General features: G+C 35.6%; 1 protein-coding gene across 1 annotated transcript in view; it reads left to right on the forward strand.

Annotated features, from left to right (window-relative positions):
- Ccdc58 (Coiled-coil domain-containing 58) overlaps window positions 1–21631 on the forward strand; it is a 57477-nt gene that overhangs the window by 28760 nt on the left and 7086 nt on the right. The window contains exons 3-4 of the mRNA XM_090379357.1: window positions 1439–1585; window positions 19936–19995. Coding sequence (XP_090235483.1) covers window positions 1439–1585; window positions 19936–19995 — 207 coding nt within the window. The remainder of the gene's footprint in view (window positions 1–1438; window positions 1586–19935; window positions 19996–21631) is intronic.

Consider the following 21631-nt stretch of genomic DNA (forward strand, 5'->3'; position numbering starts at 1 on the left):
GCTGGTGCAGCCAAAGCCTTGGGCTTCCTTGCACCATATGGCAAATTATAATAATCCACTACCGACACATGAGTCTGTCATACCAGCCGCAACTGCCTTTAAAAATTATTTTCTCTATTCCGAGGGACCTGGCAATTTCTTCGGCTTTCAATTGCATGGCTTGTCAAGTGATGGGTAATCCTTTTGCCCGTCTCCATTACAAAACGTATCACAGCTTCATCGGCTTGTGGAAATCTTTCTTTCTTAGGCCCTGTAAAGCACTTTCTTGTTGCTTTGCACGAAAATATGGAATTGCGATCATTTCTCTAACGGCGAACCGGCCTCTGTAGCCAAGTGGTCAGGAGCAGGAGTGCAGTAGCACATGCTCTTTGAGTAGACCAGGGTTCAAGCCTCTGACTGCTGAATACAGTCGATCTGCCAACCTACACTGGACCAGCGTGGCAGATTATGGTCCATTTCCCTCAGCATGAATTGTTGAGGAGGCTTCCATCCTGCAATGGGTAGATAAGGGCTGCAGTTTACCTTTTTTGTTTTACCTCCAACGACGAACATTTACTTCAATAATGTCAAAATGTCGACCCGCAGCTCTATTTCCATGTTCTTTATATACAGTATCTCTGCATACACAATAACTTTTCATTTCAGTGTGGCTTCGTAGTGCAATCTTTTTGACATTTTAATCTGCGATAAGGGATCAAAATTCTCCACTTCTTACATACTTTCGAAGATACAAACAAAACTTCCTAGTTTTCGCTGAGTGAGCTCCACTATAATGAAATAGCCGTGGCTTCACATTTCGAAAGCACGTGAAATCACCCACACCACTTTATTCTCCAGTGGAATTGGAGAATGCGATAACAGTCAAACTTGGAGGCGGGATTTCCACGTAAAAACAAAACGTGTAGTGCTGTGCAAAGCGTGGGAAAATTCGGGAAAAAAACTGCGATCGTAAGACGCCATCTATTCTAAGACGCACCCCCGTTTTTAGAGACGTTTATAGGGGGGAAAAGGTGCATCTTAGAATCAAAGAAATACAGTAATTGTTTAAAAAATTAATCTTCTTTTGAATGTGAAGAATAGTCATGTTTCCACTTGTCATTTCTCCCCAAGGAAATGACAGTGAATCTCTTTTATTATCAATTCCCTAAGGACTGAATTACTTTATTTTTTTTACTCAAAAAAAATTGTTAATATACTCAGGTTTCATTTTAGAAAATTCATTTTAATCCTCTTTATTAAAAAGATTGATAGTTTAATGAACTTGTGATGAACTGACTTATCATCAATTTATATTATGAAATTTGAAGCTGTTCATTTTTGATTTCAAAAATTAGATTTGTCTTAATAAAAATTCATTTGAATGTGTTTTTTGGTTTACCATTAATTAATTTCACCTGAAAACAATTGTCATTTTCATATGTTCTAAATTTATTTTTAGCTCCAAGCAGCATATGAGAAAAGGGAAAGTACTATTAAAAGATGTATAACTCAAACTTCAGATGAAGTAAGAACATTAAAAGATAAACGCCTTTCAGACCAAGACAATTTAGATTTGTTAAAGAAACTCAGGAAAGAACAAACAAAGGTACGCATTTTATTAGATTTTTCCTAAATTAATATTAATTATGTCAGTTATTCAGATATTAATTGACATAATTAAGCTGTATCTCCACACAATTACTTAGGGTTTATAATTGAAAAATTGAAGTACTTCAGCCTACTTAGATTAAAATCTGCCTTTATTTCCTCAAAGAGAATAGTTGAACAGATTGATTAATTCGGACATTGTGATACTTTCATGTATCACTTTCTCAGTGACTGCAAAGACAGCAGAATAGGAACTCTGTTAGGTTGTGTATTCAGAAATTGGTTATATTATACTTATAAACATTTTTATATAATCATTTTAACACCATAATTGTATATTATATAACTATTAAGCATTAATTAGTAATAACCACTCATAAATAACACATGTTATTTGGGCTTTAAGTTACAATAAGATTTAAGTGGAATTCTTCTCACAGCAGCTACTAAACTCCAAAGAATCACAATCTGGCATAGCAAGAACAGAATCAACCACTTTAACAGAGAATTAAAAACTCTCAGTTCTCGTTAACAGAGAATTAAAAATTCTCAAAATCAAAATCAGGAATACCTTCAACCAAGGTGATTTCAGTACCATAATTAAAGTACAAGACCAGTATCAGCACAGTTCTAAAACAAGGTGAAGAAGAACCTCCTAAAGAAATTGATCAGACTCCAGAACCAAAGAACAGCCACCCTGCTTGGGTGGCTGTTTCCTCCATGAACAGACAGGAAATACCCCAAACCATTAACAGTAAAACCCATCAGGATTCAATTCAGGTAAGGCCTTAATTTTTCCAGTTACTCAAATAATTACATGCTATATCCCAAATTAATAAATTTACCAAATAGAGCACTATTTCCCCCTAACCCAAAAACCTTAAATCAAAGCCTTAATTTTGGCTCCCACCCACAAAAAAAATTCCTTATCTGGAATTGCTTGTCCAGTTAAATACCAGCTTTCAGAATATTTGAGAGCTCATTGTCAGAATTACTGCCAACCTAGAAATTTTGTGTGCCACCACAAAATTAAATATCAGCTTGGAAAAAAAAAAAAAAAAATCTTTCCCAAGAAAAGCACTTAAATTAAAAATGTATCATAACACATGCATTATAAAATTAGATAAAGGGAACAGCGTAATGGTCATTAACATTGTAGAATGCAACCAAAAAACTTCTAGATATGGCAGACGATGATACTTACCCAATTATTAAAAAAGACATAACCAATAGAATCACTACTAAATTAAAATCTAAACTTAAAAAATTATGGGCACAAAGAAAAATAGTTTACAAACTTATAAAAAGCCACTTCTGGATATCCCTGGTCTTCCACATACAGCTTATTTGGCAGTATCAAAGCCCACAAAGATGAATACCCTGGCAGATCAATAGTCAATGCGAAAAATCACCTGGGACACAATACAGCACAATGGTCCAGCACTTTCTGTTAATTCCAGAGTCATAAAAAAACTCTCAGCACATACTTTGTTCCTTATAGAATAGCTTGTCTAACAAACAAGACACCTTTGCATCCTTTGATATGGAAAATATGTTTGACACTGTGGTGGTTATGCTGGTTTTTTGCTCATTTGGAAATATATATGTTCAGATCCCATCAGAAACAAGAGGAACTCTTAAGGCATTTGGAACTGTAGTAGTTATCCAATCTCAGGCAGAGTAAGTTGGAGATTTCCCTCTGTGAGTTTTTAGTCCAAGTTTTTCAGTCCACATAATGTGCAAATTGGCCTGTGAAAACACAATCTTAGCGACATAATACACTGGTACCATATTGCCTTACTGATGCTTTTGATCCTCTAAAAACAATGAATATATTTGAATTATATTAATTTTTAAGCATCTTGCACATAAAAAAAATTAGGCCTAAGTATGGGAAACTTTCTCTCTGTCATACTTGTTGAAATATTCATGGGAACTTTCGAAGAAATAATCCTTTAAAATGTCTCTCCCCCTCCCCAAAAATGGCCCTGTGATATTGAGACAAATATGTTGATGTTATCACATTTGGCTAGCAAGATTGAATTAGAACTTTTTTTTTTTTTTAATAATGTTAAAAAAAAATTCTCTACATCTTGATATCTAACAAAACCCGTCAAACAGAAATGTATAGAAAATTTACAGATAGTGGCTTCATCTTAAGAACCCTCCAACTATTCTGTAAACACTGAAACCTCTCATCTTGAAAGCCTTTTAGCACTGTAAAGGACAGGCTTTTGAGAGTAAAATCATTACACAGTTTACCAAATCTTTATGAATAATGGCTCCCTCAACAAACCTATGAAGAAAACTATCAAAATAATATAAGAAAAACTTATCAAACCAGCCTAACACAACCCCAATTCAGATAATAAGAAATGGCAATTTACTGTTCTCCTTCCCCAGATTAAGCAATCGGGAGTGGAAGTAAATCTGGAAATAAATAGCAGAGATTTGCTAAAACCAACATTATCAAAAATGTTGTAAATAATTCCCCTCCTCCACCACTATATATAGGACAGCATAAAAGAAAGTTGTTTGGAAGAGCAAATAAACACGTTGATAACATAGAAAAGCCCGCGTAACAAATTTAGATCCCTATTTGTGGTGAAGATCACAGATGGAATTTTTCCAAATACAGCAGTCCTTACCACTGATAAGTTTTGTCATTGTCATACCTATTATAAGAAGCCTTTGTAATAGGTGAAACAGTGACATAAACTAAAATAAGGATATGGTGCAAATAGAAAGATAGGAACCACATTTGTGTTTTTAAGAACTAAGCAGTGACACAACTCTGTACGGCGCCTCCGTAGCCAGGTGGGAAGGAGCAGCAGTGCATAGCACACGCTTCTTGATTAGACCGGGGTTCGAGCCTGTCACCACCAAATACGGAGGATGCGGAAAGGTCAGGGAATGACCACCGCATATCTCGGAGCAATATGGCCTTAGTTGCCAATGCTCCTAAAAACCAAAAACAACAACAACAACACAAATCCGTAGCCAGGTGGGCAGGAGCAGCAGTCCGTAGCACACACTTCTTGATTAGACCGAGGTTTGAGCCTGTGCCCACCAAATATGGAGGATGCGGAAAGGTCAGGGAATGACCACTGCATATCCCCGGAGCAATATGGCCTTAGTTGCTAATGCTCCTAAAAACCAAACAAAACAAACAAATAAGAAACAAGCAACTAGCTAATAACAATATCCTCCACTGAAGAAATATCCCATAACAATGGTATTAATCACTTAGTCCAGAGCCCCCTCCCCCACACAACTAAGATCGAAGAGTGTTTCAAGATGCCATAATAATTCATCTAATGCGAAATACTCTCAAACTAGTAAAGCCAACCTGAGTAATCAATCCACAAAAAACAAAACTTTTCCCTCAAATCATCTCCTACAATATGGCCGCAACACTCGAAGGAATTGTAATATCTGCCACCACTCCGACCCACATAGATTTAGGAATGATATTTGACCCAAAACTATGGTTTTATGCTTATGTAGACAAGCTCATGTCCAGAGCAGCCTCTCTTTGATGAGCAGCTAAATAACAATTAATCTATGTCAAGGATCCTCAAATAATTAAGAAATTCACTAGAACAGTAATTTGCTCTCCACTGCTCTATGCTGCTGAAGTGTGGTCATCAGCAGCTACTACAACAAAGAAGCTAATCCTGACTGCAGAATTCTGGCTCCTTAAATGAGCTAACCGGAAAGCTTGTCTCCCACCACAGAACAGAACTACAACTTTAGCTACTTCACTGGGGATGCAACGACTACCTGATATTATTGAAGTGCAGCAACTGGTAGCCACAGTTAAGATGGTCACAGACCAAATCTGAACACCGTCCATATGGTATTCATATTACTGGTGAATACCAAAGCCAGAACTTCAGTCAACCTCCATGCTCTACTCAAAGCATCGGACACTTCATATCTCAGATCACTTCCTCCCAAATCAAATTCTAACAGAAGTACAGCACCTTGATGCTGACTTGAATAAGTTTTGCAATAATAAAACTTATAGGAAAGGAGTTTTGGCAGCTCACTTGAATCTCAGAAGCAAATAAGAACAAGTGCATGCTCCTCTCCACGCCATCTGCCAAGCTCTCCTGTGCTGTGACAAAATTTGTTTGCTACGTGTGGAGCAAAGGCTCACCATACCCACACGTCTTTAAACAAGAGCACATTGATGGGTATCCACAGAGAAGGTATGAATGCCATTCATTGTATATTATATATACATAGTAAATATAACCTTACGTGATGTAGCATGTAAATACAGTTAACACTTGCATCATGTGAGGAATCACGATAGCATGTTACATTTTTAAAATTTTTACTTTTATATTGTTGTGTATATGATTAATTATTTAATTCTGATGTGAACCCCTGGCCTTAAGCCGTGACAGGACAGTTGCAACTTTACTTACATTTATCTACATTGTATTCATCTAGGTGCAATAAAGACTCTCTCTCTCACACACGCATAAAACCAAATAGATACTAATATACAGTGGTGTAGCCAGTGTTTTTTTGTCAGCAAAAAAGGTGGCAATTGCCTAATGCTAACCTACCTGTTATTTTTAGTTTTAAATAAGAGGTGCCTGAATATCTGTATTGGTATTCATATTACTGGTGAATACCCAAGCCATACAAAAGTATTACAAAAAATTATATTAAATATGTAAATAATAACAAACTATTTTATAAATGTTTATTTTATTAATATATTTAGTAAGTACTTTTAAGTTATTGTTATTTTTTGGTTTTTAGGAGCATTAGCAACTAAGGCCATATTGCTCCGGGGATATGCAGTGGTCATTCCCTGACCTTTCTGCATCCTCCGTATTTGGTGGTCACGGGCTCGAACCCTAGTCTAATCAAGAAGCGTGTGCTATGCACTGCTGCTCCTGCCCACCTGGCTACGGAGGCACCTACTTTTAAGTTTTTTTATTCATTATACACAGTATGTATAAAATATAAGCAATATCTATGTAATTACAAAAATATACATGTGAAACAAAATAAACTGCAAAAATTATATATAAATAAAATATTACAAGAAAAAAAAATAAGATATGCAAAAGGCAGAAAGTTTTAAATAAAAAAACTACTTAAAAATCTTTTTTTCATACTTGAGAACTTTATTGCAATTTAACTGTAATGATAAATCATGCTCAATACATAAAAGAGCTAAGAAAGATAACCTCTATTCTCCCATTATGTTTCAAAGATAATTTTTGATCAGTTTCAATCTGCTGAAACTGCTTTCAGCTGAAGCACTTATAATAGGGATTGTAAGAAAAATTGTATATAATATTAATAAATTGTTATTATTATTAGCCATATAGTGCAAAGAAGCCTGAGGCTTATGCTACACCAGCCGAAAAAAAAAATTTCTGAATTACCATGGAGAGAGATAGAAGTAGAAGGGAATCACTAAGAAAGAGAAGAATGATGATATCCAGTTCAGGACCCTGGGTGCACCAAGCCCCAGATTATACACTACATCCAAGCCTGTGACCACCAAATACGGAGGATGCAGAAAGGTCAGGGAATGACCACCGCATATCCCTGGGCAATATGGCTTTAGTTGCTAATGCTCCTAAAAACCAAATAACAAACAAACACTACATCCAAATTATTTGCCAACATAAATGCAATTATATCATCTAATTTTATTTCTTCCATTTTGGAATATTCTAAAATAAATGACTTAAAAGATTTAAATTCGGCAAGAACATCTTCGCCATTTATTATGTTATTTCTGTAAAAATCAGTAAGCGCTGATAGACAATTTATTTCATTATACGAAACATGTCTTTCAGCAGAAAAATTTCTGGGATTTAAAATTTCAAACATTCTTGTCGACGACCTGAAATCTTCAAATCTATTGATAAAATTTTGTATTACTGTGTCCAGAATGATGTGTTTCAGTTTTAAATTTTTCAATGAGTTCCCTTATTGACTCGTCTTTAGTTTTATCATCAAAAAACTTTTTTTGTTCTTACTCTAAATTGCTGAAACTCAGGAGTTATATTACATAACACTGCAAGTTTTAATTCCTCCAAATTATTTTTGAATTTTTCATGTGATCTAAGAACGTTCATTGATTTTCAGCAGAAAGATATAAGAGCGTCAGCAGCATTTAAATTTATTGATGGAGACTGAAAATTTTGATAAAGCATTGGTTGTGTTTAAAACTGATACCCACGTTGATAATAATACGTAAAATTCAAATGTATCCATGTGTAATAAGATTCTGTGCCCCAGTGCCATTGCTTTTACTGCTAAGTCATTTCTCCATTTACATATTGTGTAAATGGAGAAATGACTTAGCAGTAAAAATGTTGTAAATTGCCTGTAATTTTTCTTTTACTGCTATCAAGCTAGATATCATACTGGACAAGTGAGTTTCTGAAAATCTTTTCAGTGGTAAATAGCGAGACAATGCTATTGCAAAGTTTTTGTTCCTCCTTCAGTATTTTCAAATGAGGCAAGCTGCTGTTTATAAGAGTATAAATGGTCTTGACTATGCTAAAAAAAAAATTCGCTTCAGCACAACTCTGCGCAGATTCAGTAACAATTAAATTTAAGTTATACACACAACAATGAATATATACAGCCATCAGCTCTTTGTTTTTATCCTTTTTTGAAGGCCGATTCCATCACCTGACGTTACTTTTGCTCCATCATATCCTTGGCTTCTATAGTCTTTTAAATCTAAACCTAAATCATTTAATAATTTCAGTGCCAAATTGTAAAAATCCTCAGCATGTGAACTAGGAAGAATGTCAAATTTTATGAATCGCTCCATTACTGAAGACTGGCCTCAGTAGCCGAGTGGTCAGGAGTGGGAGTGCAGTGGCACACGCTCTTTGAGTAGACTGAGGTTCAAGCCCCTGACTGCTAAATATGGTCGATCTTCCAACCTGCACTGGACCAGCGTGGCAGATTATGGTCCATTTTCCCCCAGCATGAATTGTTGAGGAGGCTTCCATCCTGCAGTGGGTTGTAATGGCTGCAATTTACTTTTTTTTTTTTTTTTTTTTTTTTACCATTACTGAAACTGTAGGTCCAGTATGTCTTAACGAAAGAGAAAATTGGTCCAATCTAGATATATCTACCATGGAGTCTACAATTAAACTGTAATATTTTGTATTTTTCACTTCAGCAATAATCGACATTAAAGTTTCTTGCCCTAACGAGTAAATGGAATTGTTTTGGATTTGGGGGGTTTACGTATGTTTCATTGTGTTTACACTGTTGCAAATGATTTGCAAGATCTATATTGTAATAGCGAGCAGGAAATTTTACTAGTTCTAAGAAATATCCTTCATTTTCCCCACTTGTAGATTTTCCTCCATATTCATAAATGTCCCTTCAGCGGCAAACATCGACATGTCAAAAAAAAGCACCCAATTTAAAAGAGAGCATACTCTATGCCTATTAGTTGCAATTTGATTTCTTTTTTCTTATTGTACTAAATTTATAACAGAACTTTGGTTTTTCATCCTTAATTTGACCATACACATTTTTTTAAATGCTTCTTTGTGAATCTCTGATTTCTCATGTTGTTTTAGTTTATCTGTCATTTTCCTAAAATTTGTGAACCCACTGTTATTTATGTTGACCACGTTTTATTGCAGTGTTTATTAATTTTATTGCCATGTAACCAGCAACAAAAGCAATAACATTTTTTTGCTCTTTGCGAATAAATTAGCCAAGATCACGTAACATTTTTTCGTAATGTCATCATTATAAAATAATGTCTTCTTGAAAAGTTATCATCAGATTTAAAATACTGATCTTTGATTTCCAGCTGGCAGGATCCGAAATCCAAATGTTCTTTATTAAATTTGGGGTGAAATTACTATCTGTGAAAAGATATGGATAAGTAGATCACACCAAATCTCTGAATCAGCAAAATTTAATACATATTCATCAGTATCAATATGAATTCTTGCTGTTTCAATACCATCACTGTTCTTTTTCTGGCTCGAATTCATTTTTTTTTTTTTTTTTTCCTTTAATCATTTTCTACTGATATTTCTCTTTCACTCCTTGTGTGGAGTTTTTTGGATATTTAGTAATCTTTATTATCATTGTCTTCTTTTTCCTCTGTTTTGCATTCATTCTCTTTCTGTTTCCCTTGATTGTTTCTTCCTGTGTTCTTATTTCACTTTTGATGTACCTTTTTAGAGTACTTCAGTCATCTCAATGTTCTTTGAGTTGTTTGAATTCTTCCTCTTCCTCATTTATAATATTAGATTTTGATGTAGGTAAATTGAACATCTTATATCGTGACAGTTTTGAATAGCTTTATCAAAATCATTTTCTTTTTTCTCTCATTTCCTGACAGTTTCTTCTTTTTAGCCGAGTTCATTTTCACTATGCTGATACCTAAACAACAAAAAAAAGAGAAAAAAATAATTGCATTGCATGTATTTTTTGTTATTGTTTTCATAATAAATTTAATTTTCCTAATTAAAAGAACATAGACAAAAAAAAAGTTTCAATTATTTTCTAATTGATTTTTCGTTATGATTTTTTGTTTTTGTAAAATTTTGGTCCAGGAGCCCCGAATAATATTGGGAAGGTCCTGGTTCAAAAACCTTAATCCGGCTTTGGATCTACTACTTAATATAATTATTAAATTATTTACATACCTCAGTAGCATATCCTTTTCGTTATTTTGACACAATACAAGGCATTAAAAAACAAAACAAAACACACAACTGAGAACGTTCGCTTGTCAGCCGGCTACTTGCACTGAAAGCAGTTGCCAGATGCCTTTTGGACCATTGTACATACATTATGGCGTAACTAAAATCCCTGTGATTGGCTGGGTTTTTTTCTTCCCACTCATGTATATAGGTTTATTACAAACAGTATTTGCAACTTTGCAATGAATTTTGCCACCACAAACGAAAACAGAACAGATACATATAAAATGGTTATAAAATATGTTTTTCATGGCCAGCATCAAAGTCAGCGTCTTGTTGACTGTACAGAAACAAAGCAATAGGCAAGGGTAGAATGTTGTGAAAATGGCAAGTGAACCTCAAAACCATAAATTTAACAAAACTGCATGCTTTGGAGTGACTGAAATAGACACTTTACTCTGTCTAGTCGTTTAACGCTTCTCTGAACACCACGGGATAAACGCTAATTACAGCTGGGGTCATCCCAATGCAATGGTCTGTTTCAGAACATCATCGAAATATGCGAGGATCAAAGGGTCTGCAATTTAGATGTGCCTCTGGTTAGCACAGTAATATCTCATTCATAGTCCTTTTTCGTTACAGATAAAATGAGCAGAACACAGACCTCTACCACTTGTGAAAATTATAATCCTTTCAAAAAGAACACAGAAACCTTCCGAAATCCTCAAGAAATATGATACTCGGGAGAAATCGTGTGGGAAACCAGCCTGTTGCTATGTGCTAGTTGGGGTGGGTACCACTGTTGTGACATAGTGGTGCAAGCGTATTAATGATTGGTAAAGACAGTGTATGCTGCATGTAATTTAATTGTAAAAAACGATGAATTATAGATATAAAAGTTAATATTTTTAAAAACATTGAATAAATACTGAAGTAAGTTGTACAATGTATATCACAGTATTACTTTTCTTTAAAAAAAAAAAAAGTACCACAACACAAGATTTCAGTGTCAGGGAGTGCAATGTACCTGCTGACCCTACCCTGACTATGCCACTGCTAATATATCTATATTAGTATTTATGGCCTTTAGTTAATATTGGAGTGTTTTTGAGAATATCTTTGGTTCATCCTCTAGAATATTAACCACAAAGCATAAATACATATATGGCGGTGGTACATAAAATGTTGACACATTTAAATGTTTCCTGAGAAACTTGTTTATTCATTAATTGTTACAAACATTATGATTTTCATGCTCAGATTCTTGTAAAATTTTTATTTATCATTTTGACAAACAAGTTCCTGAAGGCATACACCAGTGTTTGTAATGATGTGACAACATGTCTTTGTCAATTTCCCAACACCACAGTTGTTGACTCTGAAGTCCACAAGTATTTCAGAGTTCCTGCAGAACTTCTTTTAAGAAATCCCCACAAGGAAACATCATATGGATTTACATCCAGTCTCGGACAGGGCCAAAAATACCTGCAGTTGCACCAGTCAAGATAATGGTATGACAATATGTGAAGGCCAAAAACAGTATGCAAAAAATTCAACATGACATTAGCTGTATGTGTGTGGCTCCATCTTGCATAAACTAGTGAGTGTCCATAGTAAGCTGCATTGCCATGAGCTGTTGTAGAAATTATTCTCCAGCATATACAGGTACCACAGAGTTAACAGTTTCATTGAAGAAGGATCTGATTAAACCATGACTTTACAAGGTTACGTATACAGTTACTTTCCCTCTGTGGCTACTTGGTGCACTATGGCCATAGTTGCTGATGCAGCTAATAAATCCCTAAACAAACAAAGAAAACAATCTGGCTACTTCTTTTATGTAGCTGTGGGAAAGTTCTTTTGCCTCAAATTGTGTCTGCTCGTTCACAGTCCCACCTAAATGAAAATCAGCTTCATCCAGACACTAAGTGTTGTGTAACACTGCATTTCTCCCCACTGCTCATGCAGCGAATTGTCTTCTCTGCTTAGCATTTCCGTGAAGTTTATGCAGAACTGAAATGAGCAGAACACAGACCTCTACCACTTATGAAAATTATAATCCTTTCTAAAAGAACACAGGAAACTGTACACAGAACACAGTAATACATGTAATTTGAAAACGGCTGTGTGAATGAATAAAAATTACCTTGTGTGGCCAGTGTTCATCCTCTGTAAAATGCTGAAGTCATCCACACAACTGTTTTCAAATTGCTGAGATGAATATCATGTTTCTTGGAGGTGCCTAATGGATTTCAAAAACAGTCTGAAGTGTTCTCCATGCAGCAGTCAGTCTGTTTTTGCAACAACAAAAAAAAAAAAAAAAAAAAAAAAAACGCAACTTTAGTAATCTGCTCGATTATGAGACATGATTTCTGTGCCATTTTGCTTACTGAAGAGAACATGGAATTCATGAGTATGTAAAGTGTTGTAACTTATTGCTTCTCTGTAGCAAATTGTCCGGAAACTGCTGTCAACTTTAAATGAAAGGTTTTTAGTTTAGTTTTAATTGATGCTGCACATGTTCAATGTTCCAGGTACAATCCTTTGTATATAATAAATCATTTATAGAGTAAAGCAGTTATAACATATACAAGAGGCAGTGTAAAGTAGTGTAACAGACAAGATTAGTGCCATATAACTAATGATTGAACATTATTTGCCTGTAAAATAGGGATACATGCATGTAGGTAATAGAGAAGTAATACATGTAATTAGCTAAGGGAGAGCTATATATATTTCTGGAAAGTTTGTTAATATTGTACCTCCCAATTTGGTTCTGCTCATTGTCTTGCTACATGCACATTCCTTATTGGAATGAGTTTATACAAGGTTTATTAAATAACAAGACTGTTGCAATAAATTAAATATAATCAAATATTTTGTGTCATACAGGTTGACCCGTTCAAAATTGCCTTTGGCTTGCACACACTGTTCTATACATTTCTTCCAAGCACAGAAGCATTTCTGGACATCATCTCTGTAAGCTCTTTTAACATTTTGGTCATTTTCTTTTTTCTGAATGTCTTCAATGAACTGAAAATGGGTTCCCTCAGGTACACTTTTCAATTTAGAGAAGAGAAAAAAGTTGCAAGAGGGTAGGTCTGGTCTGGCAAGGCAGGTCCATGTTCACACACACACAGGGATTTGTTTTTTGGCCAAAAACTGGCGAAAAGAAAGTGCATTGTGTGCTGGAGCTGTCTTGACGGAGCATCCAACCATTCTTCCATGATTCAGGTCTCTTTCTTCAAGTTTTCCCCCAGCCTTGTCAGAACCTTAATGTGGTATGTTTGATTGGCAGTCTGATTTGGTGGGATGACTCTTGAAATATATTCAACCATATATTTCAAGAGTTCTTGTTTGTTACTGCAATAGATCATATTAGCAAGATGTTCTGAGGGTAGAAACATTTCAAATGAGCAGATAGCTAATGCCAGGAAAGTAAACTTAAATAACTTAATAGGATGTTTCAGGGTAGTTAACTATACAAGAACACTAAGTCTTAATTGTTTATACAGTAATGTCAGAAGTATTGTAAATAACATGAGTGAGTTCAAACTGCTGGTTAGGACGAGTAACGCTGATATAATAGGGCTTACGGAAATGTGGTGCCACCTGGAAATAGGGGATGATGAGTTTCAGTATAGTATGTACAATGTATTTAGGGCAGATAGGAAGGGATGGTATGGTCATGTTTCTCATGCTAGTATAGAATCTGTATGGTGTGGGAGTAATCTACAAGCCAGATCATTGTGAAGATTAGGATGAGAGCCTCTACATGCAAATGGAATAGGCAAGTAAGTGTGAATGTCTGTCTTATTATGGGCAATTTAAATTTGCCTCTAAATTGATTGGAACAAATGGGAAGGAAACTTGACATGGGGGACAATTTTTTTTAAAAATGAACTAGATGATTGTTATTTGTATCAACGTGCCAGAGAAAGTACTAGGGAAAAGAATATTCAAGACCTGATCATTGCCCATGAACCAGATGACATAATAGGGCTGACAGAACAGGAACCAGTAGCAAGAAGAAATCACAGAGTTCTACAGCAGATGATGAAGAGAGAGAGAGCAGTAGTTAAAGGCAAAGGAATGGATTATAATTTCAGTAAAGTAAATTATGATGGCTTAAGGGTGCTACATAGCCTCTCTTAACTGGATAGATATCTCACAGAGAGTGAATACAATTGACTTATGATATAGTATTAGTAATGGCTATAAGGTGCAAGGAAGACTAAGGCTTATGCTACACAAGCTAAAAAAAAAAAGAAGTAAAATAATGAATAAATCGGACAAGAATAAAATTAAATAATAAAAGAAAAGGAAATAGACAACCTATGCATTTCCTTCCTCCAATAGGTAACTATCCAGCTGACCTTTGAATTTCACCAAACTGTCAGCCTCAACCACCCATGTAGGTAACTTATTCCAGTCATAACTTGTTGGCTGAAATAAAACTTCCTGCAATCCAGTCTAAACATCTGCCCCCGTAACTTGAATTTATGGCCCCTAGTTCTAGAATCATTTATAAGCATGAAAATTTCATCCTCATTAATTTTACTTTTGCCTCTCAGAGCCTTAAACACTACCTCAATCAAGTCTTCTCTAAGGTGTCTAGTTTCTAAGCTGTGCAACCGACATATTCAAAGTCTTTCCTCGTGTGGACGCCCTTTTCCTGAACTCACCAGGTGAGTTATTCGTCTTTAGATCTTTCAAATTGATGTCTTTTTTTTAGGTTCAGTCTCCGTACTTGAACACAGTATTCCAAGTGTGTTCTAACAAAAGCCTTCTATAATGGGATTATGACATCCTTATCTCTACTAGAAAATATTTCATAAATCATCGATAGGACACCATGGGCCTTCCTTGCAATCTGTCTACAATGCTTAGAGAACTTCATGTCTGACCACATCGTAACTCTCAAGTCCCTTTCTTCCACTGCTGAATTTAGTTCAACTAATTCAACTTGGACGAATAAGGAACTTGCCAGTTACTTGAGCAGAAAAGAAGGTATGGAAAAGTTACAGAGCAATAACAGCTAAAAATTGATCTGTAATAGTGCCACAGAATAGTCTAGGTGGCAAAGGCAGATTGTGAGAAATCGCTAGGAAAGAGTGGGGATAAGGAATTCTTCACATATATAAATGCAAAGAGGATAAATCAGATCGGACAATTATGTAAGGGATATAGGATAGTATTAGATACTCCAACTGAAGTTGCAGATGAACTCAACAGTTACTTTGCATCGATATTTACAGAAGAAAAACCCTTTATGTCAATGAGAAATTATGGGAGTGAAGTTGAAAAATATGTAATTAATGATATTGAAATGTCACATAATTATTTAATGAAAAACTCTTGAGCCTACAGGCGAGTAAGGTTCCTGTGCTTGATAGCATATACTCTATCATTTTTAAGGGAGGCGGCAAGTGAGTGCATAGAACCATTAAGGCTAATGGTTTTATCTGTAAACCCCTGGCCTTTTGGCCTTGAAAGGAAAGTGCAACACTGTTTAACCTTTTAACCAGTTACAATAAAAGGTTGTTGCAATAAAGATTTTCTCTCTCTCTCTCTCTCTCTCTAATTATGGGAGCATCACTGGACTCAGGAGAGATTCCGTTGGATTGGAAAAGTGCCAATGTATCACTAATACATAAAGCTGGTTTTAAGAGTGTAGTGGGAAATTACCAACCAGTCAGTCTAGCGTCAATAGTAGGTAATGATCTAGGGTGGAATTCAGGATCATTTAGATAGAAATGAAATTCTGAAGGATACACAACATGGTTTTGTTGTTGTTATTTGGTTTTTAGGAGCATTAGCAACTAAGGCCATATTGCTCTGGGGATATGTGGTTGTCATTCCCTGAACTTTCCGCTTGCTCCGTATTTGGTGGTCACGGGCTTGAACGCCAGTCTAATCAAGAAGCATGTGCTACGCACTGCTGCTCCTGCCCACATGGTTTTGTAAGGAAAAAATCATGTTTAACAAATCTGGTTAGCTGTTTTTGACAGGGTCACTTACGAGCTAGATTTAGGGAATAATTTCAGCAAAGCATTTGACTCAGTCCCACATGAGCAGTTACTTTATAAGCTGGAACAGGATGGAATCACAAAAAATCCTTAGATGGATAGCAGAATGGCTTCAGTGCAGGAGGCAGACGGTTGTAATAAATGTTTATCCTTCAGATTGGATTGATGTAAGAAGTTGGGTTCCCCAAGGATCAGTATTGGGACCACTGTTGTTTTTGATTTTCTTAAATGACATTGATGAAGGGATAAAGGTCGTGACATCTAAATTTGCAGATGATGTAAAGATTTGATTAGTTAATGATCACCGGAAAACAGAGCTTCTTCAGAGTGACCTAGATAGACTTCAGGGATAATCAGAAAAGTGGCAGGTATACTTGAATTTTGCAGAATGCAAGGTCACCTGGGGAACAGCAACCCCAAAATAACTTATACACTTGGTGGAGTTGAACTGAAGTCAGTAGTGGAAGAAAGGTACTTGGGAGTTACGATACAGTCAGACATGAAGTTCTCCAAGCCTTGTAGACAGGCTGCAAGGAAGGCCCATGGTGTCCTATTGATGATTTATGAAACATTTTCTAGTAGAGATAAGGACATCATAATCCCATTATAGAAGGCTTTTTTTAGACCACACTTGGAATACTGTGTTCAAGTATGGAGACTGAAACCAAAAAAATACATCAACCTTTTTGTAAGGTCTAAAGATGAGTAACTCACCTGGTAAGTTCGGGGAAAAGGGCATCCATGTGAGAAAAGACTGCAAATATGTTGCTTGCACAGCTTAGAAACTAAGCACCTTAGAGGAGACTTGATTGAGATGATGTTTAAGGCTCAGAGGCAAAAGTAAAATGAATGAGGACGAAATTTTCATGCTTATAAATGATTCTAGAACTAGGGGCCATTAATTCAAGTTACAGGGGAAGATGTTTAAACTGGATTGTAGGAAGTTTTATTTCAGCTAACAAGTTATAAATGACTGGAATAAGTTACCTACATGGGTGGTTGAGGCTGACAGTTTGGTGAAATTCAAAGGTCAGCTGTATAGTTACCTACTGGAGGAAGGAAATGCATAGGTTGTCCATTTCCTTTTCTTTTATTATTTAATTTTATTATTATTAATATATTTTACTTTGTTTTTTTGGCACCATATGGCCATTACTAATACTAATATTATTAGTGGAGTCCCCCAGTATCCAGCGTTGGGCCCACTGTTGTTTTGTATATTTATCAATGATATTGATGAAGGTATATCAAGCTTAATGCTGAAGTTTGCAGATGATACAAAAGTTGGCAGTGTGTAACTGCAACAGGATCTAGAAAATTTGGGTAGATCGGCTGAGAAGTGGCAACAATGTACCAACTCTGTGGTACTACACTTAGGGTGGTAGAAAATGAAAAAGATCTGGGAGTAACTGTGCAGTCAGCTATGAAGTTTTTTGAGCAATGCAGACAGGCTGCCAGATTAGGTCATGGGGTATTGTTAGTGATATACATGAATTTTGCTAGTAGAGAAAAGGAGGTGATTATCCTTTTGTATAAGGCAATGGTCAGGCCATGCCTTGAGTACTGCATACAGGTCTTTTGGCCTCGTTTTAAGAGAGAGAGAGAGAGAGAGAGAGAGAGAGATGTAGAGTTGCTTGAGTGTGTACAGAGGAGGGTAACAAGATTGGTGAGGAAAATGAAGGGGTCCTCTTGCCAAGAAAGGCGTATGTTCTGCAAATTGCAGTGGCTGGAGACTAGGCACCTGCAGGGTGATCTGGTTGAAGTGTAAGGCCTTGAATGGGTTGAGCATGCTGAATTCTGATGGGATTCTTCCTCTTGCGCAGATTATGAACCTGAGGGGGCATAAATTCAAATTGAGGAAAGAGTTGTAGAATAGATGTGCAGCAATTTGCCATTAGCCAGCAGGTGGTCAATTGCTGGAACAAACTTTCATCTGTCGCTGTGGAAGTTGGTAGCTTAAATAAATTCAAGGAGGAACTGGACAAACGTTTAGAGGGAATGGATGTGTGAAATTGGTGGGTTTCTTTTTGGATGATGCTACGGAAGCTCATACACTTGCTTTCTTGCATCACATGCCTCCATTACTACTACTACTATTATATCGAATGCACTATTATTTCTTCATAGTTCACTTCTGCAACTTAAAATTGTTGTGGAAAATCCATATTCCACCACAAAAAAATGTGCAATACAGTAAACCCCCGCTATTCGTGGTATCTGTATTCGCGATCGCCGATTTAATATAAAATGAAATTTTAAAAAATGTGAATTTTAAAGCGCCGTGAATATTTTCCGCCTTAAAAAACATGGGCGTGGCTAAAATTATCTTTCCCAGTCAAAACAGCGCTCAGTGGGTAGGGGGAGAGGGGTAACAAAAACGCGAGCGTGGATGTTTCTCCCTAATCCTTGTTCAGTATGTGTTATGCGTTTGTCATGGAAGGTTTCGTCGTTTGCTTTTAATTTATATGTTTATAAACTGAATAAATTTATCAATTTATAAATTGATATGCTTACAAAAGTGATAAATGTACCGTTTTGCAGTGTAAAACAGACTTTTTCGAGTGTATTAACGGAAGAAAGTGACTTTATTGTGGACAAGTTCTTTCTAACCCGTACAAAAATATGGTTATGAATAAAAAGAGAAATGTGAAAATATCAAAGGTGATGACATTAGCGAATAAAATCGAGTTATTAGACAAAATTTCTAATGGTGAAATTGTCTCCTCAGTGGCAAAACATTATAAAATCAATGAGTCAATGGTACAATCAATCAAGAAATCGGCAGAAAAAATCCGCCGTAGTGTCCGTGAAAATGCGCTAATTGCTTAAAAAAATTTGCTCTGTAACTCGTGATGTTAAATTATAAAAAATTGAAAAGGCTTTAAATCTGTAGATAGAAGACCGAACTCAAAATAAAATTCCGTTAAGTTCACTCATCATTCACGAAAAGGCAAAACTCCTTTATCAACACTTTAGCAAAACTAGTGATAGCACTGGCGTGATGTTTTTTTTTTGCTAGCAAGCAAAGGCGCTGGTTTGAAAGATTTGTTTGAAATTTCTAATAAATATTACATTTAATATTAAATTGTTTCTTATTTTCATTTCGATGCCATATGCTTGCATTTCACTATGTACTGTATGTACATAGTCATATTATGAAGGTACATATAATACATACATAGACAAAATTTTAGACTAGTTTTTCTTATATATTTCATACTTTGGAACGGAACCCCTTTATTACTATGGGAGCCATAACTCAGTATTCGCGATTTCGGTATTCGCGACATTTCTCAGGAACGTAACCCCCGCGAATAGCGGGGGTTTACTGTATATTGTTAACTGGAGCTTATATGCAAACTGCCATAAAAAGTTACACTGAAGTTGTAAATTCCACTAAGTGACTCTGCTGGAATATGAAAAGAAATGTGATTATGGAAATATGAAATTTGAGTTTACAATTTCCCTCTAGTAATGATGCAATTAATGCAATTATCTGTTGCTGTTAAAGAATAGGTTATTTGGTCAGTGACATGTAATAATTTGAAGTCAGTAACATAATGATTTAAGTGTCATGAAATTTTATTAGTAATTTTCCATTAGATAAGTGCATATATAATATCTATATTTATATTTCTTCTTTATAGTTACGTCTATTGCAAAATGAGCTTAATGTAGAAGAAGTTGTTAAAGATAGAAGTTTAAAAGTAAGTATAAATATTGTTAATTTTGTAATATTTTAATGTTTTGTTGTTGTTGTTTGTTATTTGGTTTTTAGGAGCATTAGCAACCAAGGCCATATTGCTCCAGGGATATGCGGTGGTCATTCCCTGACCTTCCCGCATCCTCCGTATTGGTGGTCACGGGCTCGAACCCTGGTCTAATCAAGAAGCGTATGTTACGCATTGCTTCTCCTGCCCACCTGGCTACAGAGGCACCAGTTTTTTTTTTTAATGTTTTATTATTTGCTGAGATATTAATCATTATTTTCCCCCCTTTTTATAAATCTAAATTCTCTCTCTCTCTCTCTCTCTCTCTCTCTCTCTCTCTCTCTCTCTCTCTCACTCTCTCTCTCTCTCACTCACTCACTCACTCACTCACTCACTCAATAGAAAATGACATTTTATTCTCTTTAAAAGATTCTCCTTTGTCCCATAATTTTCTAAAATTTGAAGGAGCAGATTTTTTAGGTATTTTGAATGTTTTTCAAGGTCATCAAATCCAAAATGAAGTCTCTTTGAGAATACATGTCGACTTGTTATTTAATAAGTAAAGTATAGGGGATCCCCAATATCTGAGTATTCATTATCCGAGTTCCCGCAGTTACAAGGATTTGAAAATTAAAGAATTAAAGTGTTTTCCCTTGAGAAAATTGACCAAGCACGTGAATATTTTTTGTAAGAGTGATCTCTTCATGATTGTGCAACAAAAATTAAGCACGAAGTTAAAGACATAACTAAATGCTGCAACACAATTTTATCTGAAAAAATACAGCAAAAAAAAAAAACCACGAACAACTCTGGATTCATTCTTTATTCGTACAACTGAAAAATAGTGCAACTTCAAACTTTACTTAACTTTACATTGCACAACATATTAAAATAAAAAAGGTTAATAAAATAATTTTCTCATTTTTCAGTTCCATCAATTTTTACTATGTACAAGTACATAATAAATATTACTATATAATATCGGTGTAGATATGCCATAGACAACTCTTAAAGAAACACTACAATCGTAGTGTGAAAGGCATCAGTTCATCTGTATCTCGTATTGTGCTCATCCATCACAACGAGTTGCCCATGTATTGCACTACCTCGAATAAGTAATGCTTCACTTGCAATACCAGAGTGCCTGCCCACCCACCAATGAAAAGCCAACTAGCTTTTAAACGGTGCCGTCTGGGTGGGTGCCCACTGAGAATAAGTAACAACAGTCTTCTCTATTAGTGAAGCTTTGCTTATTCGAGATAGTGCAATACATGGGCAACTCATGAAGGATGAGCACAGTATGAGATACAGATGAAATGAGATGCCTTTCACTCTACGATCGTAGTTTTTCTTTGAGTTGTCTGTGGTATATCTACACTGATATTATATAGATAATGAATCTTAAACTCTTAAAATATTATACCTAGTTTCATTTATTTAAATAATAAACATTAAGAAAATTTGGTGCCCATTTTAAGTGGAATTTTATGGAACCAATTATCTTCAAATAATGAGGATCCCCCGTATACAATTAGGTTAAGGCAATAACCCAATCACCATAATTGGTTGGCAGTCGAGGTTAGCGTATGTGCTTTGTCAGGGCTCCTCAGTTAAGTGGATTGGATTACTGTTG

This window comes from Mastigoproctus giganteus, chromosome 8 (assembly GCF_048544385.1).
Source record: "Mastigoproctus giganteus isolate SK-2022 chromosome 8, ASM4854438v1, whole genome shotgun sequence".
NCBI lineage: Eukaryota > Metazoa > Arthropoda > Arachnida > Uropygi > Thelyphonidae > Mastigoproctus > Mastigoproctus giganteus.